Raw genomic sequence first — 19,453 nt, 5'->3', positions numbered from 1 at the left:
AGTGCCGTCGGGAAGAACAGACCGTATGTATACACATGTTCCGTACGCCGAGAATGATGCATCCGAAAAGGCATGAAGTTCAAGACCAATCCGATTGGGTGACAGCACACATCGATTAATCTTCATTCCTTCAGCCTGTTTCAAGCTGGCTATGTACCGCATCCAGGAGTTCATCTGATCCGGTGGCACTTCTTCGTCCCAACCAACCTCCAGCTTCCACAGATCTCGTATCAATAATTTGCACAGCACGACCGATGGCGCAAATAGTCCCAGCGGGTCAAAGGTTTTCGAAACCTCGGAAAGGATATGACGCTTCGTGATCACAGCCTGGTCTTGAACAGGATTCATCCGGAAACACAGCTCGTCCGTTGAGGGATTCCATAATAAACCCAACGTTTTGATCACATCGTTTGCTCCGCTAAATTCTAATGCCGTTCGCTTCTCTTTCAGTTCTTCCGGAATGGTCTCCAAAAACTCTGTGGAATTGGAACACCATTTATGCAGCTGGAAGCCTCCTCGCTCTAGAAGATGCACGAGCTGTTCTGCTGCCTCCTTGATGAACTCGATAGAATCTCCGCCAGTCAATGCATCATCGATGTAGACATCGTGCAGTACAATTTCCGCAGCTATGGGAAACTGTGCACGCTCGTCATGTACCAGTTGCACTAAGGTGCGTGTTGCCGAAAAGGGTGCCGACGCCGTGCCGTATGTAACGGTAGTCAGCTCGAATGTGCGAATCGGATCGGATGATTGCTTGCGATAAAACACCCGTAGAAATTTTCTGTCTTCCGCTGCCATTGCGACTTGCCTGTACATCTTAGGCACATCGCAAGTAAAAACGTACTGGTGTACGCGGAATCGCATCGTGATGTCTAGAAGAGAATCCTGTACGCTCGGCCCAGTCATCAACACATCGTTTAGCGATAGGCCCGAAGTCGATTTCGCTGAAGCATCAAACACTGTTCGTAGCTTGGTTGAAGATGATGATGGTTTTAGTACTGCGTGATGAGGCAGGAAACAGTTGGGCTTGCTACTTGCTTCTGGTTCAAAAACTTCTCGGCAATGGTTCAGACGGATGTATTCCTCGATAAAACAATCATATTCACGCTTCAACTGCTCGTTGCTATTCAAACGCCTTTCTAGCTGCTGGAATCGCTGTAGTGCATGCTGCTTCGTTTCACCAAGCTTATCCACGTTGTCACGAAACGGGAGCCTGACCACGTACCTTCCGGACGAGTCCCTTGTCGTTGTTTGAACGTAATGCTGCTCGCACAATGCCTCCTCCTCTGAAAGCCTCGATGCCATCGGAACATCCTCGACCATCCAAAACCGTTGAACCAACTCATCCAAATGATTGGTTTCAGAAGAAACAGTGTTGCATTGTTGTGGTTGTATATTCGACGAACGATTGTGGGTTGGCCCTGCGACGACCCATCCCAAAAACGTTTCCTGTATAATCGGTCGTCCAGGCCCGAGATCGATGCGATTACTTTTCAGGATACTGTAGAAAAGTTCGGCTCCGATCAGAAGGTCGATTCGTTGAGGCCTGTTGAATTCTGGATCGGCAAGACGAACGTCGTTCGGGATAGCTATCTCTGCAATGTTGAGCTCTTGAGCTGGTAGTATGCCAGTGATTCTCGGCACCACCAGGCATTCGATGTTCTCACTGTAGCTTGTCGTTCTGGATTGTAACATAACCATTACTTGGTGTTTGATGTGGGTTTCCTTCCCGTTGATTCCAACGACACTCGTTGCACACTTTTCACGCTGGATTCCAAGGAGTGTTGTCATTGCTTCCGTGATTAGGTGAAGTTGCGACCCTGAGTCCAGGAGAATACGACACAGCCTCACGTTACCGTGCACGTCCAGAATATTCGCAACCGCAGTAGAAAGCAGCACATCCTTATATCCACTCGAACCAGTGGCGCAACTGAGGGTTACCACGTTGCTCATCAATGACGAACTGTTGTCACTATCGACAGGTTTCACAGAGTCGGTCTTGCTGGCATCGTCATTCGGTTTTGGCGAATCCAGATGGAGAACCGTATGGTGCCGCTTGTTACATTCTCGACAAGAATGTTTCGAAGTACATTTGACCGTGAGGTGCCCTTTTCTCAGACAGTTATAACAAACGCCAGCTTTCTTGGCCCTGGCATTCCTTTCACAAGGTGAAAGCTTGAGAAACTCGTCGCACTGGTGGTTGAAATGTTCTTTATCGCAAAACACGCATTTTGTTTCCGCCGCCGTCACAGTGAAAGAAGAAGATTTCAACTGTGACGCCTTCTGCGACGTAGCAGGTACATTGGCCTTCGACTTAGTCTTCTGTTGAATACTTGAAGAGGCTTCCACTCGTTCGAGCACCAATGCGTGTTTTTCCAGAAACTCGATTGTGTCGTCGTAGGTAGGAATGACACCGTGTTCGTTGTTGGCTTCCCACAGCTTCTTGGTCTCGAAGTCTAGCTTTGATGCGAGAACATTCACCAGCACGATGTCTGAGAGGCCTAGTACATCGTACCCGTGGTATCTGAGCGAATCGACGTGCCGTTTGCACTCCTCGATCAAATCCCTCAGTTGCCTTCCGCTCTCCTGCGTCATTGGTTTCAAATGCAGCAACTTATTCGCGTGAATGTCCACAATCTTGCGCTTGTCTTCATACCGCTGGACCAGGAAATTCCATGCTGCATCGTAGTTGTTTTCATTGATGAATTGTTGATTGATGACACCGGCCGCTTCTCCAACAAGGCACTTATCCAAATGATACAGTTTTGTTGCAGCATCCTCGTTGGCACACTTGTTCATAATGTCCGTAAATATTGATTTGAACCTGAACCAATGCTCAGGCTTCCCGTCAAACGACGGAAGGGGTGTGTGTGGAAGGATCGATTGTTGCACTCGGATCGGTTGAGGAACACCGGCCGCAACTTGCCGTTGCAGTGCGTTAGAAGTCTGTGCATCCTTCTTCTGTTTCAGCAGTCTGCTCACTACTGCTCTCACCTCCGTGAACAGGTTCTCGAATTCGACGTAGATTTCTTCCTCCTCTTCCTGCTTCGTTGGATTGGTTGCGCACATCTTTGTTTGACACTCGTTCATTTCTTGATATGCCGCATCAATCGTCCGTATGTATGTTTCCAAGACGAATTCGTCAAGTGGAACCTGTTCGTCGTCTGCCTTCTGGAGACTCGATTTGATGCGGGCAACTTTTGAGGTTATGAACTCCCGTTGCCGCTGAAGAGCTGCTAGCGCCTCCGCCATCTTCTTTTTGTGTTCACGTTCAGCCTTTGCAGCCCTCTGTTGTGCGATCGATAGAAAAGCAGGAGTTTTCGACCCTTTCCTTGTGGTCACCGGCATTTAACCGCGCGCGAGAACCGGACCAGCACATCCGCGGTCGAATGGACCAAAATGTTCGGATTTTCCGTCTGTTTTCCGCAAATAAAATGGACTGTAATTAAACGGTTAGAAGAAAAACGTGTTTTATTATTCTCGCGACGGTCCACTAACTAACTACCCACAGTAAAAACAATGCGAACCAAAAAAAATAGGGTTACCAACTTAGCAATTCAAATCGTTGGTTTTCAAATCGACCGTTAGTCTGAACATATACTATTTTGATCAATGTTACATTTCGTCATTTTGCACATCGTTCTATCGTCTTTTGGAATCAATACGGGTGTCCCCAGAGGCACAATCCATCGCATTGTTTCAAATACCTAGTGTGTGCGCATCACGTGCAACGAAAGCGAAAAGCGAACGGAAATGACAATATCAAGATGACCGAAGCATCTTTTGGGTTTTCTCTGACTTTTGGGGCCACCATCGTCGCATTGCTGTTCCACTATACTATACTGAGGGCGCTTTCCTTCCTCTGCGTTACATTGGTGCTGACCAATCGTAAATAACACTTACGTCGTGCAGCCAGTGTAATTTCCTCCATGGGGGGTTCGCCGTGACCTGGCACTCGAAGTAAACATCGTCACCATCCTTGATGTCGTCCGCCGACAGTGTCGAACCGAGCCGCAGCGAGACGATCGGGGGATCTGGAAAGAATCAGAGCAAAAGAAAATGTGTATAAGAAGGAAGTACTCTTCAATGATGCGGTGGGGGAGCAGTTTCGTTCGAAAGGGACGTGGCGGGCGGATCGGACGCCCTTCGGGAATTATGAAAGAGAGCTTCGTGGGATGGAGCAAGTGGTTACTTGGGTGGAAATGGAAGCAAATGCCCCAGCGTTGTAATCCAACAAAACTATAAATCATGAAAGCTAATCTCGTTAAGAACCCAGTGAGAGCTACAACGTGCAGCACAAGTATAAAAACGGGCCAAGCTTAACGGTTAAAGCTGTTCGGGGATACTAGGAAGCAGTTTAAGTAGAAGAAAAATGTTGTAAATGTCAACGGTTGAAATGGAAATGCTTTTTCAGGACGAAAATCGTAGCAAAAACTTTTATCGTAATTATTGGAACAGGTCGAAATTGTCTCGTCGTAAGTCAACATTCTTCACAGTAAAATGTTGACTTGTTAGAATAATTTGTTTAGACAATACAGTGATTTGCATTGAATATTTCCATTACGACGAAATTAAGCAGTTTTCATGATTCATTGTTCCCAGCGCATTAGTTTATTTTAATTATAATTGACACAATTCCATGTAGCAGGGAAGAACATATCCCGACCCTGTTGAACTACATTCTGAAAGCCAAATCCTGATTAGCTTTTGCTAACTATTTAATTATTTCGGTGTTGATGGATTTGTTTGATTAGCAGCGGAAAATAGATTCCTGCATTATAATAATTCAACTGACTGATAGCCGTAATTAATGTATTTGCGGTTTACAATTATGCCAGCAAACTGTTTCACGCGAAAGTGTACGGAACACACGGTAGCGAACCGATTGTTCATTTGCATATTGAAGAAGGGATACTGATGTACAATATTCGATGCTCAATTTGACGGGGTGCCTGCTGTTAATGAGCTAGTACATCACACATTTTCCTAATGATAGAAACATGTACATCATAACTACTGAAACATTTTTGCGGCATTTAAAATAGGTGATTTTTAAGTTTTTTTTTTGGGAGATAGTGAAGGCCACTGAATTACATTTCAGTCATCGCACAATAATCACAATGTCGTAATCTAAATTTGTTGCGACAATTCACTCCATGCGACATATCCCAGGTAATTAATAAGCCTAACAAGCCGCATTTCGCAGCATTATATACTCCCGATCAAAAGTTTGGGGTCACCCCTCAAAAAATATAATTTTGGTCCCATATCTCCGTCAATTTGCGTCCGATTTCAAAACCCTAGGACTCTTTCAAAAGATAATAAGTCAAAGTAACTTTGAACATTATTTAGGTGATGCTTTTATAGAAATATTAAAGATGGCATGTTTTTGAGGGGATGACCCCAAACTTTTGATCGGGAGTGTATCTACATTCCACCTGATCTGTGCTTTAGCATAGCAGTTCGACTACTGAACTACCCTAATTTAACAGCTGAACTACTACTTAATATTTGACAGCATAGCCTGAGGCATGATAGCCAGAGAAATAAGCACTTTTGGCGCATATATGACTGACTTTCATTTAAAAACGTGCAGCAAAGGTGCATTTTAACTGTATTTATTACTTGGGATGATTGTCTCATCTTGACAATAATGTTAAAGATCGTATGCTGCGCGTGTTATAAATCTAAAGCCTTGCGCTCAGACCTGTGTATTCCTTTAGGTATTGTTTTCCTATTTTTTAAGCAATTCTTAGGAAAAAAAAAACACAAAATACAGGGGATGGCCAAAATGTTTGGGACAGGTACCCTTTTTTCTCTCACAAAAAAGTTCAACAAGCTGTAACTTTTCATAGAGTACATAAAAAAATCTCAAATTTTGACTGTTTGTCAACCTATTATATGTGCATAATTGGTACAAATTTGGGCTCAATTGGTTAATCTTTCGTGAAGTTAGAACCGATTTGGTAAAACACTATTTTTTAGACAACTAATTTTTGAACTGTCATACTTCGGGAACCAGTGAACCGAATTGAATGAATTTTCTCAACTTTTCTCCACAATATATTAGTCCTTCATACAACGTTATAAAATGTTATATTTTCTCACGATGAATTAAGTTATACCAGGTTGAAATTTTAACCCATATAGAGGAAAATAAGTCAAATTTACAATCCCACACAGCAATTAGCAAATGTGTTCTTCCTTCAATCCAAATAGGCTCTAATATATCTTACTAGAGATATCTTAAGAGTAGAAGTGGAAAACCTTTGGATACCAAAACTAAAATTTATTGACATTGATGAAAAAAAAAAATACATTTTTTTCGAGAAAATTCCAAAAAGTGTCAACCCATGGTAACTTTTATCAACGTTCAAAAAGTTCATATGTTTAAATAACTTTTGAAGCATTAATATATTGTGAATAAAAGCCCCTAACATGGGGATCAGACGACCAAAATTTCATTCAATTCGGTTCACTGGTTTCCGAGATATGACAGTTCAAAAATAAAATGCCTTAAAAATAGTGTTTTACGAGAACGGTTCCAGCTTCGCGAAAGGTTAACCAATCGAGCTCAAATTTGTACCAATGATGCACATGTTATAGGCTGACAAACAATCAAAATTTGAGATTTTTTGATGCACTCTATGAAAAGTTACAGCATATTGAACTTTTTTGTGAGAGATAAAAATGTTGCCTATCCCAAACATTTTGGCCACCCCCTGTAATTCAAGAAATCTTCAGAAAATTTCCACAGCAAATCCTAAAAAGTTCCTGTAAAATAACAAAAAAATTGGCCAGATTATTTGAATGAATCTCTCCGGAAATTTCCATAGCAGTAGCCGTCTAAGGAATTTTTTTACAGAAGAAATTAAAAAATACGAACGAAGGTTTCCAGAAATGTTTCCGAGGGAATTCCAGGAAGAATGCATGAAGATTGTTCCACAGCAATACCTTAAGGAATTACCGTTGATATGCCTAGAGAAATTTCTGATATCATTTCTAGAGCAATCGCCAATGAAATTCCTAAAGTAATTTTTCAAGAATTTCTTGGAGAAAATCTCCAGGAAATTCTTGACGAAATTCCTGATGAAATCTCTTGGGGAATTGTCGAAAGAATTTCGGAAGATGTTCCAATGCATTCCTTTTCCTAAAAGCATACCAAAAAAAATCTTGACTTTTCTCCAGGGAATTTCAAAATAAATGTGAAAAAAATCTTTTTCAAAATATTTGCTGAAACTATACTATTGAAATCCCTAAATGTATTCTCCGACGAACTTCTCGAGAAATTCCCCAGAAAATCATTGAAGAAATACCCGTTGGAATCCAGGTGGGCTTCCCCAAAACAAATCTTGAATGATGCTCCCAAAGAATCCCCGGAGATACTTTTGTTAGATTAAGTTGCCCGCGAAATAAGAGGATAAACCACTGAAATAATACTTCAAAAAATCCCTTACGAAATTCCACTAGGAATCCCTCGAGAAATTGCGTAAAGAATCCAAAAATAATATCTTGGTGGAATCTCAGTAAGAACCCATGGATGATCCCAGGAGAAATTCTGTAAGGATGATTTTTTTTTGTCTGTATTATCGAGATTTTTGACCCTAGGGTAGTTCATCTCAGGACCCACGTTTTTACTTCCCTTCCGAAGGAAGAACCCACATTTTGTGAGTATGTCGGGAGTGATTTGATTCCAGGTCCTCGGCGTGATAGTCAAGTGTTCTAACCACCACACCAGGTCCACTCCTGTAAGGATGGTTCCCTCAAGTATCTCTGGTATTTTTTTCGGTGGAATTTTTGGATAAATATCCCATAATTTAATGGAAGGAATTATCAAAGACTGTCAGGATGAAATTCCTGAAGGGGTTATATATGTTGAGATCGAGAAAAAAGTTGTTTTTTTTTTATTTTTTTATCTTACAGTATGGGTTCTTAAGAATGCTCTGTCAAGTTTTCATATAGATCCAAGCAGTACCTAGAAGCAAAGATATAGCGTTTTGCGCTTCGCGTATATGTATTTGAAACTTCAAACGCTATTATATCGGAATCGTGTTTTCCAAAAATATCGATGCGGTGACTACGATCGCGAAATCAGTTCTCAACCAATTCCAACCATTTTTTTGAGTGTTTGCTATTTATGTGTCGTGTTCTTGAATGATCAATATTTTTCGTAAAAAAAAATCATATCAGTATTATGATTTTTAAATCATTTTTTTTATTGGGCAACGGTTTCAAGTCCAGTCGTACAAGCTGCCGCCGGCACCAGTTTCTCTACCGGTAGTACTCGTACGTCGCGTCCAAACGATGTCGTTCAAGAAAACTGCCTGATTATACTCAAACCAAGTCATTGATTGAAAAGTTCTCATGCATTTTTTTGAATATTGGTGTTCATAATGCTCGAAGCCTCACTAAAAATATTGAAAACTATCGAACACTGCTTGAAAATTCTGAATTAACTGTTTTAGCCATTTCCGAATCATGGCTAAACCATCAATTACTAACAAATCTGTTGAGTTGCAAGGATACAAAATAATCAGATCTGTCCGCTGCAATAAAAAGAAAAAGCGAGGTGGAGGAGTTGCATTTCATGTAAAATCTGTTATTTGTAAATCGGATAGAGACTGTGATGTCGACTACTTGTTTATCAGACATAGCCTCGCAAAGTTAGTTTGTGGCGTTGTATACAAGCCTCTAGAGATTAGTGTGTGAAAATTAGATTCCGCATTTAACAAAATCTCAGAACTCTATTGCACAGAAGCTAATATTTTAATAATGAAAGATTTCAATGTTAATATGCTCTTGTATGATTCGTCGAAAACGCATTGTTTAGTTCAACATTTAAACTCATTGTCTTCCAAACTTATTGATACTTGGCCAACCTGTCATAAGTCTGGCTGTCAATCTTCAGTGTTTGATTTGGTATCAGGTAACTGCACTGGTAATATCAGTTATGTTTATCAGTCGTCTGTTGGAGGTATCAGCGATCATGATCTAGTTTGTGTTGACTATCGGTTCAAAAATTCAAAAGCAAAACCTGTGGAATACTGGGCCCGAGATTACCAGAAAATCAATACTGACACTTTTCTATCTGATCTACGAAATTGCTGTTTTGATAGTATTTACTACTGCTCTGATGTCAACGAAAACCTTACATGCTTCAACGAAATGCTGTGTTTCTACTATTGATAGGCATGCTACTTTGAAGAAAAAGGTTGCTAGAGATCCTAGTTATCCATGGATAAACAACTATCTTAATCGAATGTTTAAAAATGGTTTTGAAGCTTATGAGTGCTAGAAAAAAGATAAAAATAATGCTCGGAAATGGAAGAATTGCACTTTTGTTTACAAAATTTGACCAATCGTGAAATGAAACACGTGAAACGCGAATACTTCACTTCTCAACTTAACGCGGACTTACCCGCCAAAACGTTATGTAAAAATATAAAACGCTTAGGACTGACGCAAACGAATACCAGAATGGGTGGTGGAGATGTGAACGATACGACCCTGACAAATTACTTTGTTTCTCATTATAGGGCACTGCATGTAATTCTCTCCTTCTCTTTCCCTCTTACAGAAATTTTGTAAACAACAAGGCCAAGAAACGTCAAAATCCCATACAAAATCAAAACAATGCAGTGCCCTATACACCAGTTAGTTTTGTTGAAAATTCTGATAGTACTGAGTCACACTCAGAATTCTCTATTCGGGGAGTAACTTGCAGGAACTTCTCGAAGAATTTGCTACAGCATCATGTGATTCGATTGGAGATGACCTTATTCCTTTAAATATCCTAAAAATATCTTTACCAGTTACCTCACCGCTCATTACTAATTTGATGAATTATTGTATAACCTGCTGTCAGTTTCCGGAAGCTTGAAAAGTTGCAAAAGTCATTCCAATAGAAAAGGTTGATAATCCAACCACCGAAAATGAATTTCGCCCGATTAGCATCTTGTGTGCTTTGTCGAAGATTTTTGAGCCGATCCTCTCTAAACAACTTAAGGAATACTTATCAAATAATAACTTATGAGGCCATATGAAAAAAGCTGAGTAAAAACTCTTTACTCAGATCTCTGTGAAGTTTCACAGAGATTTGCTCCACGGCTTCACAAAGATTTAGTAATAGTTATTTATGTAACGAGTTGCAAAAAGTTGATTTTTTCAGCACGAGTCGTACATTTATCCAACGAGGCTTGCCGAGTTGGATAAATACGAAGAGTGCTGAAAAAATCGAGTTTTGCCACGAGTTCCATACAACACTTTATGCAATGATGTTTTCATAATGCAACCCATTTGAGTTGCATAATGTTCATAATGCAACTCAAATGAGTTGCATTATGAACATTATACAACTATTTTTCATTATGCAACTCATTTCAGTTGCATAATGAACCAGTTCGGAAAAATGGGCCATTATGATACCAAAATGAGTTACATAAAATGTAAATTATGATACTGAATTGCATAAAGAGTATTTATTCAACTTTATTCATACGGCTGTGTCCCTTACAATCAGGATATCGAAAATCTTGTAGCACTGTGACTGCTTTGATTAAGGTTGAGAACGATATTAGAGAAGCGCTAGATAAAAAGATGGTCACTGCCATGGCACTACTTGATTTCAGTAAAGCTTTCGATACAATTAGTCATAGCCTTCTTTGTGATAAACTGAAGCACAATTTAAAACTTGACTCTTTGCCAGTTGGTTTACTTAACTCTTATCTGTCACGTCGTTCACAATACGTGTACTTCAATAACACAACATCTGACAGAATATATGTTTCCTGTGGTGTACCCCAGGGATCCATTCTAGGTCCGCTTCTTTTTTCTATGTATATCAATGATCTATGGTTGATGCTAACTTATTGCAAATTCCATCTTTATGCTGATGATTGTCAACTTTATTTATCTGATCCAATTAAGCGAATACCATCCAAAAAACTAACTGCGATATTCAAAGTGTTTTGGATTGGTGTAAACTCAACGGGTTGGTATTGAACTCGAAGAAAACACAAGCAATTATTTTCTGTAATCAACGTACAATAATATCGTGTGCTCCCAAAAAAAAAAAATGAGTAATGACAAAATTGAATACTTTGATACTGTGAAAAATCTTGGATTAATTATGGATAGCAAAATGAGCTGGAAAGACCAAGTGAACGCTGTATGTAATAAAGTGTACAAAGCTCTTCACTCTCTCGTTGCTATAAGAAGTAGCACTCCTCAGCATATACGTCTGCTTTTGGCGAGATCCCTTATAGTTCCGATTTTTGATTATGGGGATGTCTTATATTCTCTAATCTCTAAAATGAGTTTGAGAAAACTTCAGCGAACTTTCAACACAGTTACAAGATATGTTTTTAACCTAAACAAATATGATCATACATCCGGGTATGCAAATGCTATACTAGGTGTAAATTTCACTTGTCATCTGAAACTTCGGAATTGTACACAAACTTTCAAAATGCTTAATGACTTGATTATTGAACTTTACCTGAAACCTCTATTAACTTGAATTGTATCCATTACATTGTATTGAAGAAATAAAGACAATTTGCGTTGAGCGATGCTGCAGATTAGCAGTCATGATCTGATCACCGAAGTATATTCGGAATGGAATTGGTGTGTTTTCGTGTACTATAATCGAAAGAGATGAATTACTGGGGTTGTTCACCTGGGATCCCAATATGTATGTTAACATTGAAGTTCGAAATGCACGTCTCTCTTTGTATCACTCTATGATCCCAAAGCACGGTTAACGCATTGCCGCATCACACCATGAAGCTCTCGATCAGAATTCAAAATGTCAAAAATACGAAATTATACTGAAAAATTCAAAATCTATCTACTTCTAGAAATTTCGTAGCCTCCCATCGACAGTTGCTAACTATTCTTGGCATACCTACTCGCTAAACTCAGTTTTTCCGCTAAGCACGATGATTCCGTATCATTTAGCCGCCTCAAAGCGAACTTTTCTGTACTGCTTAATTATTTAGAGCATTTCAATTAATTCCAGCAGCTTCTGACTTCTTGACTTCCAGTGAAACAATCTCGCCCGGCGAGAAGAAGAAGACTCATCTCAAGTTCAACTCAAGACGGTACATGCTTTCTTTCAATTACGCTCGTAAAACTTAATACTCTCAACTTTAAACAATAAAACTGAATTAAAAGATGCACTGACATGTTTATAATCTTGCATCTCGACCTCTTATTCGCTCGGTACCATCATCGTTGTCTGGCGACGACGGCTTAGTGCTTTGCTGCACGGAATGCAGCTGCACCGAAATAATTGCGTTTCGGTGTATGTACCGACAGACACACTATGTAGGGAAGAACTCCCGGTCGTCCCGGTTCGGTTCATCCTTCCTGGTTCTGGATTACTGTGCACTAGTATGGGGCACGCTTGTATGGAAAAAATAAATCCTCGCTCCAGTCGACTTTTTAGATCCCATTTAGGTCCCATATGAACCGTACAAAATTTCAGCGCAATCGGTGAAACTATAATTTAGCGCAAGCGGTTCAAAGTTTTCATAGGATTTTCTATGGGAAAAGATACACTTTCAGAAAAAAAATCCCAGAGGTCGCCCCTTGTCTCCTTAATTCAAATCGATCAATGTTTCTTGTAGAAAAATCATTCATGAAACTTTCCTTCGAAGACCGCAAAACAATTGGATGCTTGTGGAAAAAGTTATTGATTTATTACCGATTAATGATTCAATGAACGGCTTTTTGTTTTGTTTTATTAGCAGCACTGCTGCTGCCGTTGTTGCTTGGGGTGGCGGGAGGCATCACCACCCCCAGAAACAGCAGCATCCAAGGCAGCAGCTACAGTGCTGCTAATAATACAAAACAAAAAAACGTTCGTTGGATCATTAATCGGTAATAAATCAATAACTTTTTCCACAAGCATCCAATCGTTTTGCGGTCTTCGAAGGAAGATTTCATAAATGATTTTTCTATAAGAAACGTTGATCGATTTGAATTAAGGAGACAAGCGGCGACCTCTAGGATATTTTATCTGAAAGTGTAACTTCTACCATAGTAAATCCTATGGAAACTTTAAACCACTTGCGCTAAATTATAGTTTCACCGATTGTGCTGAAATTTTGCACAGTTCATATGGGACCTAAATGGAATAAAAAAAGTCGACTGGAGCGAGAATTTGATGTGTGTCCCATACTACTGTGCACATGCCCTTCACCGAAACACTGTGTAACAGACAATCCAACTGTGAGAACCGACGACGGAAGGAAGAAAAAACTAACCCGTTTGTATGCATGCGGTGCCAAAGTGCATATTACATACACATAGAGTACCGTGAGCTGACTATGGACGTACTGGTGCCTATGCTTGCAAAGGAATGAATACAGTCTAACAATCGCTCCTTCGCACAGCCATATACTCTATGCCAACATATATGCATGTGCTTACTCATTCACGTTCCCCTTTTATAGAGCGATATTAGCCCGCCCGTGGGCCAGACCAGGGATAGGATGCAATCTATGGATCAGCTCACTGCTGCTGGCTTGTCTCTCGATTCGATATGCTGAGCTGCTCCATGCCACGGCGGCGAGGGTCACAAAACTGAACCGTAAAGAGTTGTCGGAACGCCATCGCAGTAAAACTAGCTTATTGCCATCTGCAAAACGTGTAGACAATCTGTGTGAACTGTTACACTTTCTTCTTCACCCGTGAGAAGCATGACGAGGGCTGGCTGCACCGAGGGAAAACGGAGATGGTTTACCTCATATTTGTCCTTGGTAATCGTTGAAGAGTTCTGAAAGAACTTGCGAATATTGTGGAATTTCGAAGTCCGAAGTTGGCCAAGTGATGACGCAATTTAACCGATACCCACGACCCCAGCGAACAAAAAGGACTTGCGATTGGAAACTCGCTACGTAGAACTGTAGATCCTTTAACTTCATTGGGAGCACCCGCATACTCGCCGTTTTTCAAGAAGGACCGCGGATTCGGCATCGTAGTACTGCAGGAGGTGTGTTGGACAAGACCCATTTCTCATCATGATGGGTGATATGCAGAGGCGCGTGATCGGTTGGTTGCCGACCGACGAAAGAATGTGAAGGGAGAGGATCAAAAGCCGATTCTTCAACTTCAACATAACCAACGCGCACACTCCGGAAGCGCTGATGATGATGTATTTTACGCGCAGCTTGAACGCGATTACGACTGCTGCCCAAGCCTCGACGCCAAGTCATCATAGCAGACCTAAACGTTCAGGTAGGTCAAGACGAGGAATTCAGACTGACGTTTCGAACCTTTTTCTTTATAGCTCTACGTTCTAACCGGATTGGCGATCCTATCCATGGCTAACTGGAGATCCCACGGTACAAATTAGACTAGAGCGACTGAAATAATCGGATGTCGCCTTAGCATACGCGCAGACTCTCGAGGCAGCGTTACCACACGAGGGTGAGCTCGATGTGGTCCTCTAGAGGACTGCTGATACTGGAGTACAGTAAAAGTAACCATCAACGACGTAGCCGAGAGTTCAACGAGAAAAGCAGAGAAAGTCACCATCACCGCTAGGTGGACAACATTATTTTTAGTTTTTTCAATCTAAAAATTCTCCTATAAAATGTACTATTAAAATTCCTTCGGTGTCACTTCGTTGCAAGCTACTCCCAACACAAGCTTCCAATTGGCTTCACACGGAGAGGCGAAAGGATTCGCTGACTTGGTTGAAAAATGAATCTCCCAAACGGATGCGATAAATGCCCCAGAGTTGCTCCTAAGCGGAATTATCCATCCACAGCAGCTGCCAATAGTCTGTGCTCAGTTCGGGCGTATGTGTACCGAGACCGAGACCAACTAGGTGCAAAAAAAGAATCGAAAAACGAATTCCCAACCGCAGAAGGTTTTCTCCTTCTGCCGTTTGCCGGAGAAAGTGGCAGGATGGTGTTAAAAGACATGAAAAATTCAGCATTCCACACCAGTATCATAAATATTATCTCGAATCTAGGGTAATCGATTGGATTAGACAGTGTTCCGCCCCTGCTGGTAGAGTGCGGACGCCCGGTGCTTATTCATCAGGATTACATAAGTGGTTTCCATCCAAAAACCCCGGATAATTCCCGTTGAAATCGGCATCGGACTGGAAATCGATTTCAGGTGAACTGATGCAAGTGAAATTGCTTTAAAATTGTTTCGAGTGTGGACAGCAGCGAGATAAAAACAATAGCAATCCGAAAATATATTCCGCAGAAATCCATCACAAAGCGGAATGAAACTTTCCAATCCATTTGGAATTTCATTCCGGCCGGTCGGCCTGGCCTGCCAACGAGGTCGACTGAACGAAAGGTTAATTGAAACTCAAACAAAACACAATCAGAGAACAGGAGGGCCAATGCAGACAGCAGAGGGCGTCATCGTTGATGTTCGGAGGATGGTGACCGCGAGCATGTAGGTACCGAATGAAGTTGCACTATTGACCACGCATAGTAGGTAGTAGGGGCATGAACTGCGAACAGCCGAATCATGCGGAAAATGGTTCTATCCCTGCCCGAATGTCATAGGTGCATCTAGGTTTGGTCCAATGCATTGGGAAGGCTTATAATCTAAATTTTTAACATCATGTTTGGCCTTACGAAACTTTTCATACAAGAACACTATGTTTGCCGTAGTCAAGTTGTGCTACAGTCGTGACCCGCTGGTTGGGGATTTACACAGTGTATTCTGTGTATCCTCGCTTTTGGCGTTTTCCAATCGATACCGATCTGGTTTTATTGCAGATATGCTGTGATTGTAAAGAGTTTAATCTTGCCTAGCTTGGATAGTGGCTACAACTAGGATAGCTCAGATCAATCTTCAGCATAACAGAGCAGCAACGATCAATCTTTGCAGACCTATGCAAAATGGTACAGCCCAAGCGGGCCGTAGTCCAAGAACCTTACTTTCGTAAGGGGGATTTCTATCTAAAGGGTGATACGGTCAAAATTTGGTCACACAATTTTTTTCATAACTTTAGACTGCGTACACCAAAACAGCTGATTTTTGGACCAGTAATGCTAAATTATATGTAGCTTATACCATAAAATTTTCATCAAAATCGATTAAGTATTGGTTGATATATAGATAAAACCATTGACCTACCTTTTTAAAATTTTGTACAAAGGCGCTCCATAGTAAATTTTCGAAAATTTAAGGTCAGTAAAGCACAATTTTAATTATAGAACTACCAATACTGCTCCGATTTTTATCAAAATTTTACAGTATAATACTATTATGAAAATATGTTCTTAGTAAAATTTAGAGCCATTTTGTATGAATACTTTCAAAGTTGTAGCAGTTTGAATATGAAAAAAACTGACCGGGTGCCACTTAAGCAAATATAACTTTGTAACGGCTGGATCAAATTGAATGACATTTTTACACAACATTTTGATATGCATACTTCACATACAGAAAAATTTTCATTGAAATCGGTTAAGTATCTCTGGCTCTATAAATAAAACAGTAAAAATGTGTGAATCCTCTTTGCTCAAAATTTTAAAATTGCAGATCTCAGGGTTCAACAATATCTCCGCAAATACTAGACCGATTTTGATGAAAAAATTATGGTACAAGCTACATATAATGTACCATTACTGATCCAAAAATCAGCTGTTTTGGTGTACGCAATCTAAAGTTATAAAAAATTGTGTGACCAAAATTTGACTTGACTTGACAAAATTTGACAAAATTAGACCACCTAAACAAATATAACTTTGTAACGGCTGGATCAAATTGAATGAAATTTTGACACAACATTTTGATATGTATACTTTACATACAGAAAAATTTTCATTGAAATTGGTTCAGTATTTCTGGCTCTATAAACAAAAGAGTAAAAATGTGTTCTTATTTTTTAATCCTCTTTGTACAAAATTTTAAAATTGCAGTTTTCAGGATTCACAATATCTCCGCAAATACTAAACCGATTTTGTTATGGTATAAGCTACATATAATGTACCATTACTGGTTCAAAAATCAGCTGTTTTGGTGTACGCAGTCTCAAGTTATGAAACAAATTGTGTGACCAAATTTTGACCGTATCACCCTTTAGGAAACCATGTGAACCTTCGCAAACTTTGCATTTCAGGAATCCCCGGTCAACCAACTGGAATCTCTTTAGCGATTTGGTTGCAGCCAAATTTCATGGATACTCACCATCCATTGACACTCCAAGTGATTTAGACGTTGCCGTTGAAACTACAACGGCCTTCATCATGAGAGCTTTTGAAGAAGCCTGCCTTCTGCGGTCTGTGAAGACCACAAGGGGAACCTTTTGGTGGAACTCTGATCTGACTAAGCTCAGAAAACAATGAAGAAAGAGTTGAAACAGCCGACGTTCGGCTGCATTGGAGGCTTTTAGGACAGCTCGCAAGGCCTAACAGAAAGCTCTTCGGTTTGCTGAACGATCCGACTGGAAAAACCTTCGTACAAATGATTCCAGTTTTAGTGAAGTCAGTTGGTTGCATAAAATCCTTGCAAAATCTAAGGATTTGAAAATGATTCAATACTGGATGAAACCTGTGGAGAACCATGATGTTTCCTACAAGTTGCACGAAACAACTCGAGCAGATTGGGAAGTCGGAGGTCCGTCAAGGGTCAATCAAATTCTTTACAGATTGCTCAAAAGTTGGAATAAAAACGAGAGCAGGAGTCTACGGCCCTGGAATACAAATTTCAGTGGCGATGGGACACTATCGTACGGTGTTTCGAGCGGAGATTCTTGCTATTTTAAAATGCACAAATATCTGCCTTGGGAGAAAATACAGATATTTATGCAAATATTTGTATTTTCTCAGATATACAAACTGCAGTAAAAGCATTATGCGCTTACAAATGTACTTCAAAACTTGTCTGGGAATGCATTCTTTCACTGCGCAGGTTGTGCCTAGGGAACTCAGTAAACTTATACTGGGTTCCAGGTCACTGTAACATTGAAGGGAATGAAATGGTAGACGAGCTTGTTAAAAGTGGTTACAATTTACAGTTTGCTGGCCCAGAACCATTCTGTGGTATATCAAACTGTACAATAAAAATGGACCTGAAATGCTGGGCTGAGCAGAGGGTAATATCCAATTGGACGGATGTCAAAAATTGCAATCAGTCAAAACGATTTATAACACCAAATGCTCATAAAACTAAAAAGTTCTTAGAGCTCAACAAGAGAGCTCTATGTACATACACTGGCCTAGTAACTGGACACAGCCCGAGCAGGTATCATTGAAAAATATTGGCAAGATTCAGAGTGATATCTGTCATTTCTGTAAAACGGAACGTGATGCTTTAAACACGCGCAGGCAAAGATTTGTAAATAGTGGTTGCTTACAACCCAGTGAGATCTGGTCTGCAGAACCTGGTAAGGTCTTGGGGGTTATTAATTCCATTGCACCTGACTGGGAGACGGCGCGTCGTGGCAGAAGCTGATTACTTGACATATGGTAATTAGCTAGCTAGATGTGAATATCAAAACGGGACATGCCACAATAGTTCAACTTATTGGACGCAGTGGCTTAATTTCCCTGACAGGGAAAAAAAGTATTTCCAAGTGAACGAACTTCTTTTTAGACCTGTGCGCCGACTATATTTTGCTCGGCGGCGGCGTGAGGGCCATATTTGGCCGGCGGCGGCGGCGTGAATCGGCGTGATCAAAATTTGACCATAATGTCAACATTAGCGAAATTATTTTTTATATTTGATTGAATACCACTTTTATTCCTATTCGGGTCTGTCACTGCGAACAGTTATTAGACCTATTGTGACATTACCGTATCCATAGTGTGGTGCATTTTGTTTTATTCTGTTGCAATAGAAGGGCCATAAAATAACGATTTTGTTACAATTTTTATTTAGTTTTCCTCAAACATTCAGGAGCTATCAAATTTGATAATAAGGTCGAGCTATTTACACTAAGGAATCCACGAATGATTTCCTGAAGGAATTCTAGCAGAAGCATTAAAAAAACCCTTTGAGAAGTCAATGAAGAAACTTTTGGACTGATCGCTGCAGGAACTGCTGTACGAAACCATGAAGGAACTTCTGCAAAAAATGTCTGGTGGTTCAAGATTCTCACTTAGAGAGATCCCTGAAAAAACTTATTAGGGGGCATCCATTAAGTACATCACGCTCAGAGGGGGGAGGGGGGTTCTGGAAAGTGTGACAAGCAATGTATTAAGTATACGGAAAACCCGTACGAAGGGGGGAGGGGGGGGGGGGGGGGGTCGAAAATTCCCAATTTTTGCGTGACGTACTAAATGGATGCCCCCTTAGGGAAATCCCAGATTGGAATTTTCAAGAAATTTTAGAAGGAATTCTAGGAAGATTCCAGGAATCCAAAGAAAATTCCAGCAAGAATACCAGAGTACCAGGAATACCAGCAGAAATTTCCAAGGCATTTCTAGGAGGTCTCATCATAAAATATCCAGGGGAATTCTTGAAGGCATTC

The 19,453-nt window shown here is 40.5% G+C and overlaps 1 protein-coding gene across 1 annotated transcript in view; it reads right to left on the bottom strand.

Moving 5' to 3' along the window:
* The window catches only part of LOC109420894 (neural cell adhesion molecule 1), a 176,676-nt gene that overhangs the window by 52,367 nt on the left and 104,856 nt on the right, over positions 1-19,453 (bottom strand). The window contains exon 5 of the mRNA XM_062847950.1: positions 3,904-4,034. Within this exon, the coding sequence (XP_062703934.1) occupies positions 3,904-4,034 (131 nt within the window). The remainder of the gene's footprint in view (positions 1-3,903; positions 4,035-19,453) is intronic.

This window comes from Aedes albopictus, chromosome 2 (assembly GCF_035046485.1).
Source record: "Aedes albopictus strain Foshan chromosome 2, AalbF5, whole genome shotgun sequence".
Lineage (NCBI taxonomy): Eukaryota > Metazoa > Arthropoda > Insecta > Diptera > Culicidae > Aedes > Aedes albopictus.
The sequence above is the reverse complement of the archived record's forward strand: the minus strand, read 5'-3'. Positions and strand labels throughout refer to the sequence as shown.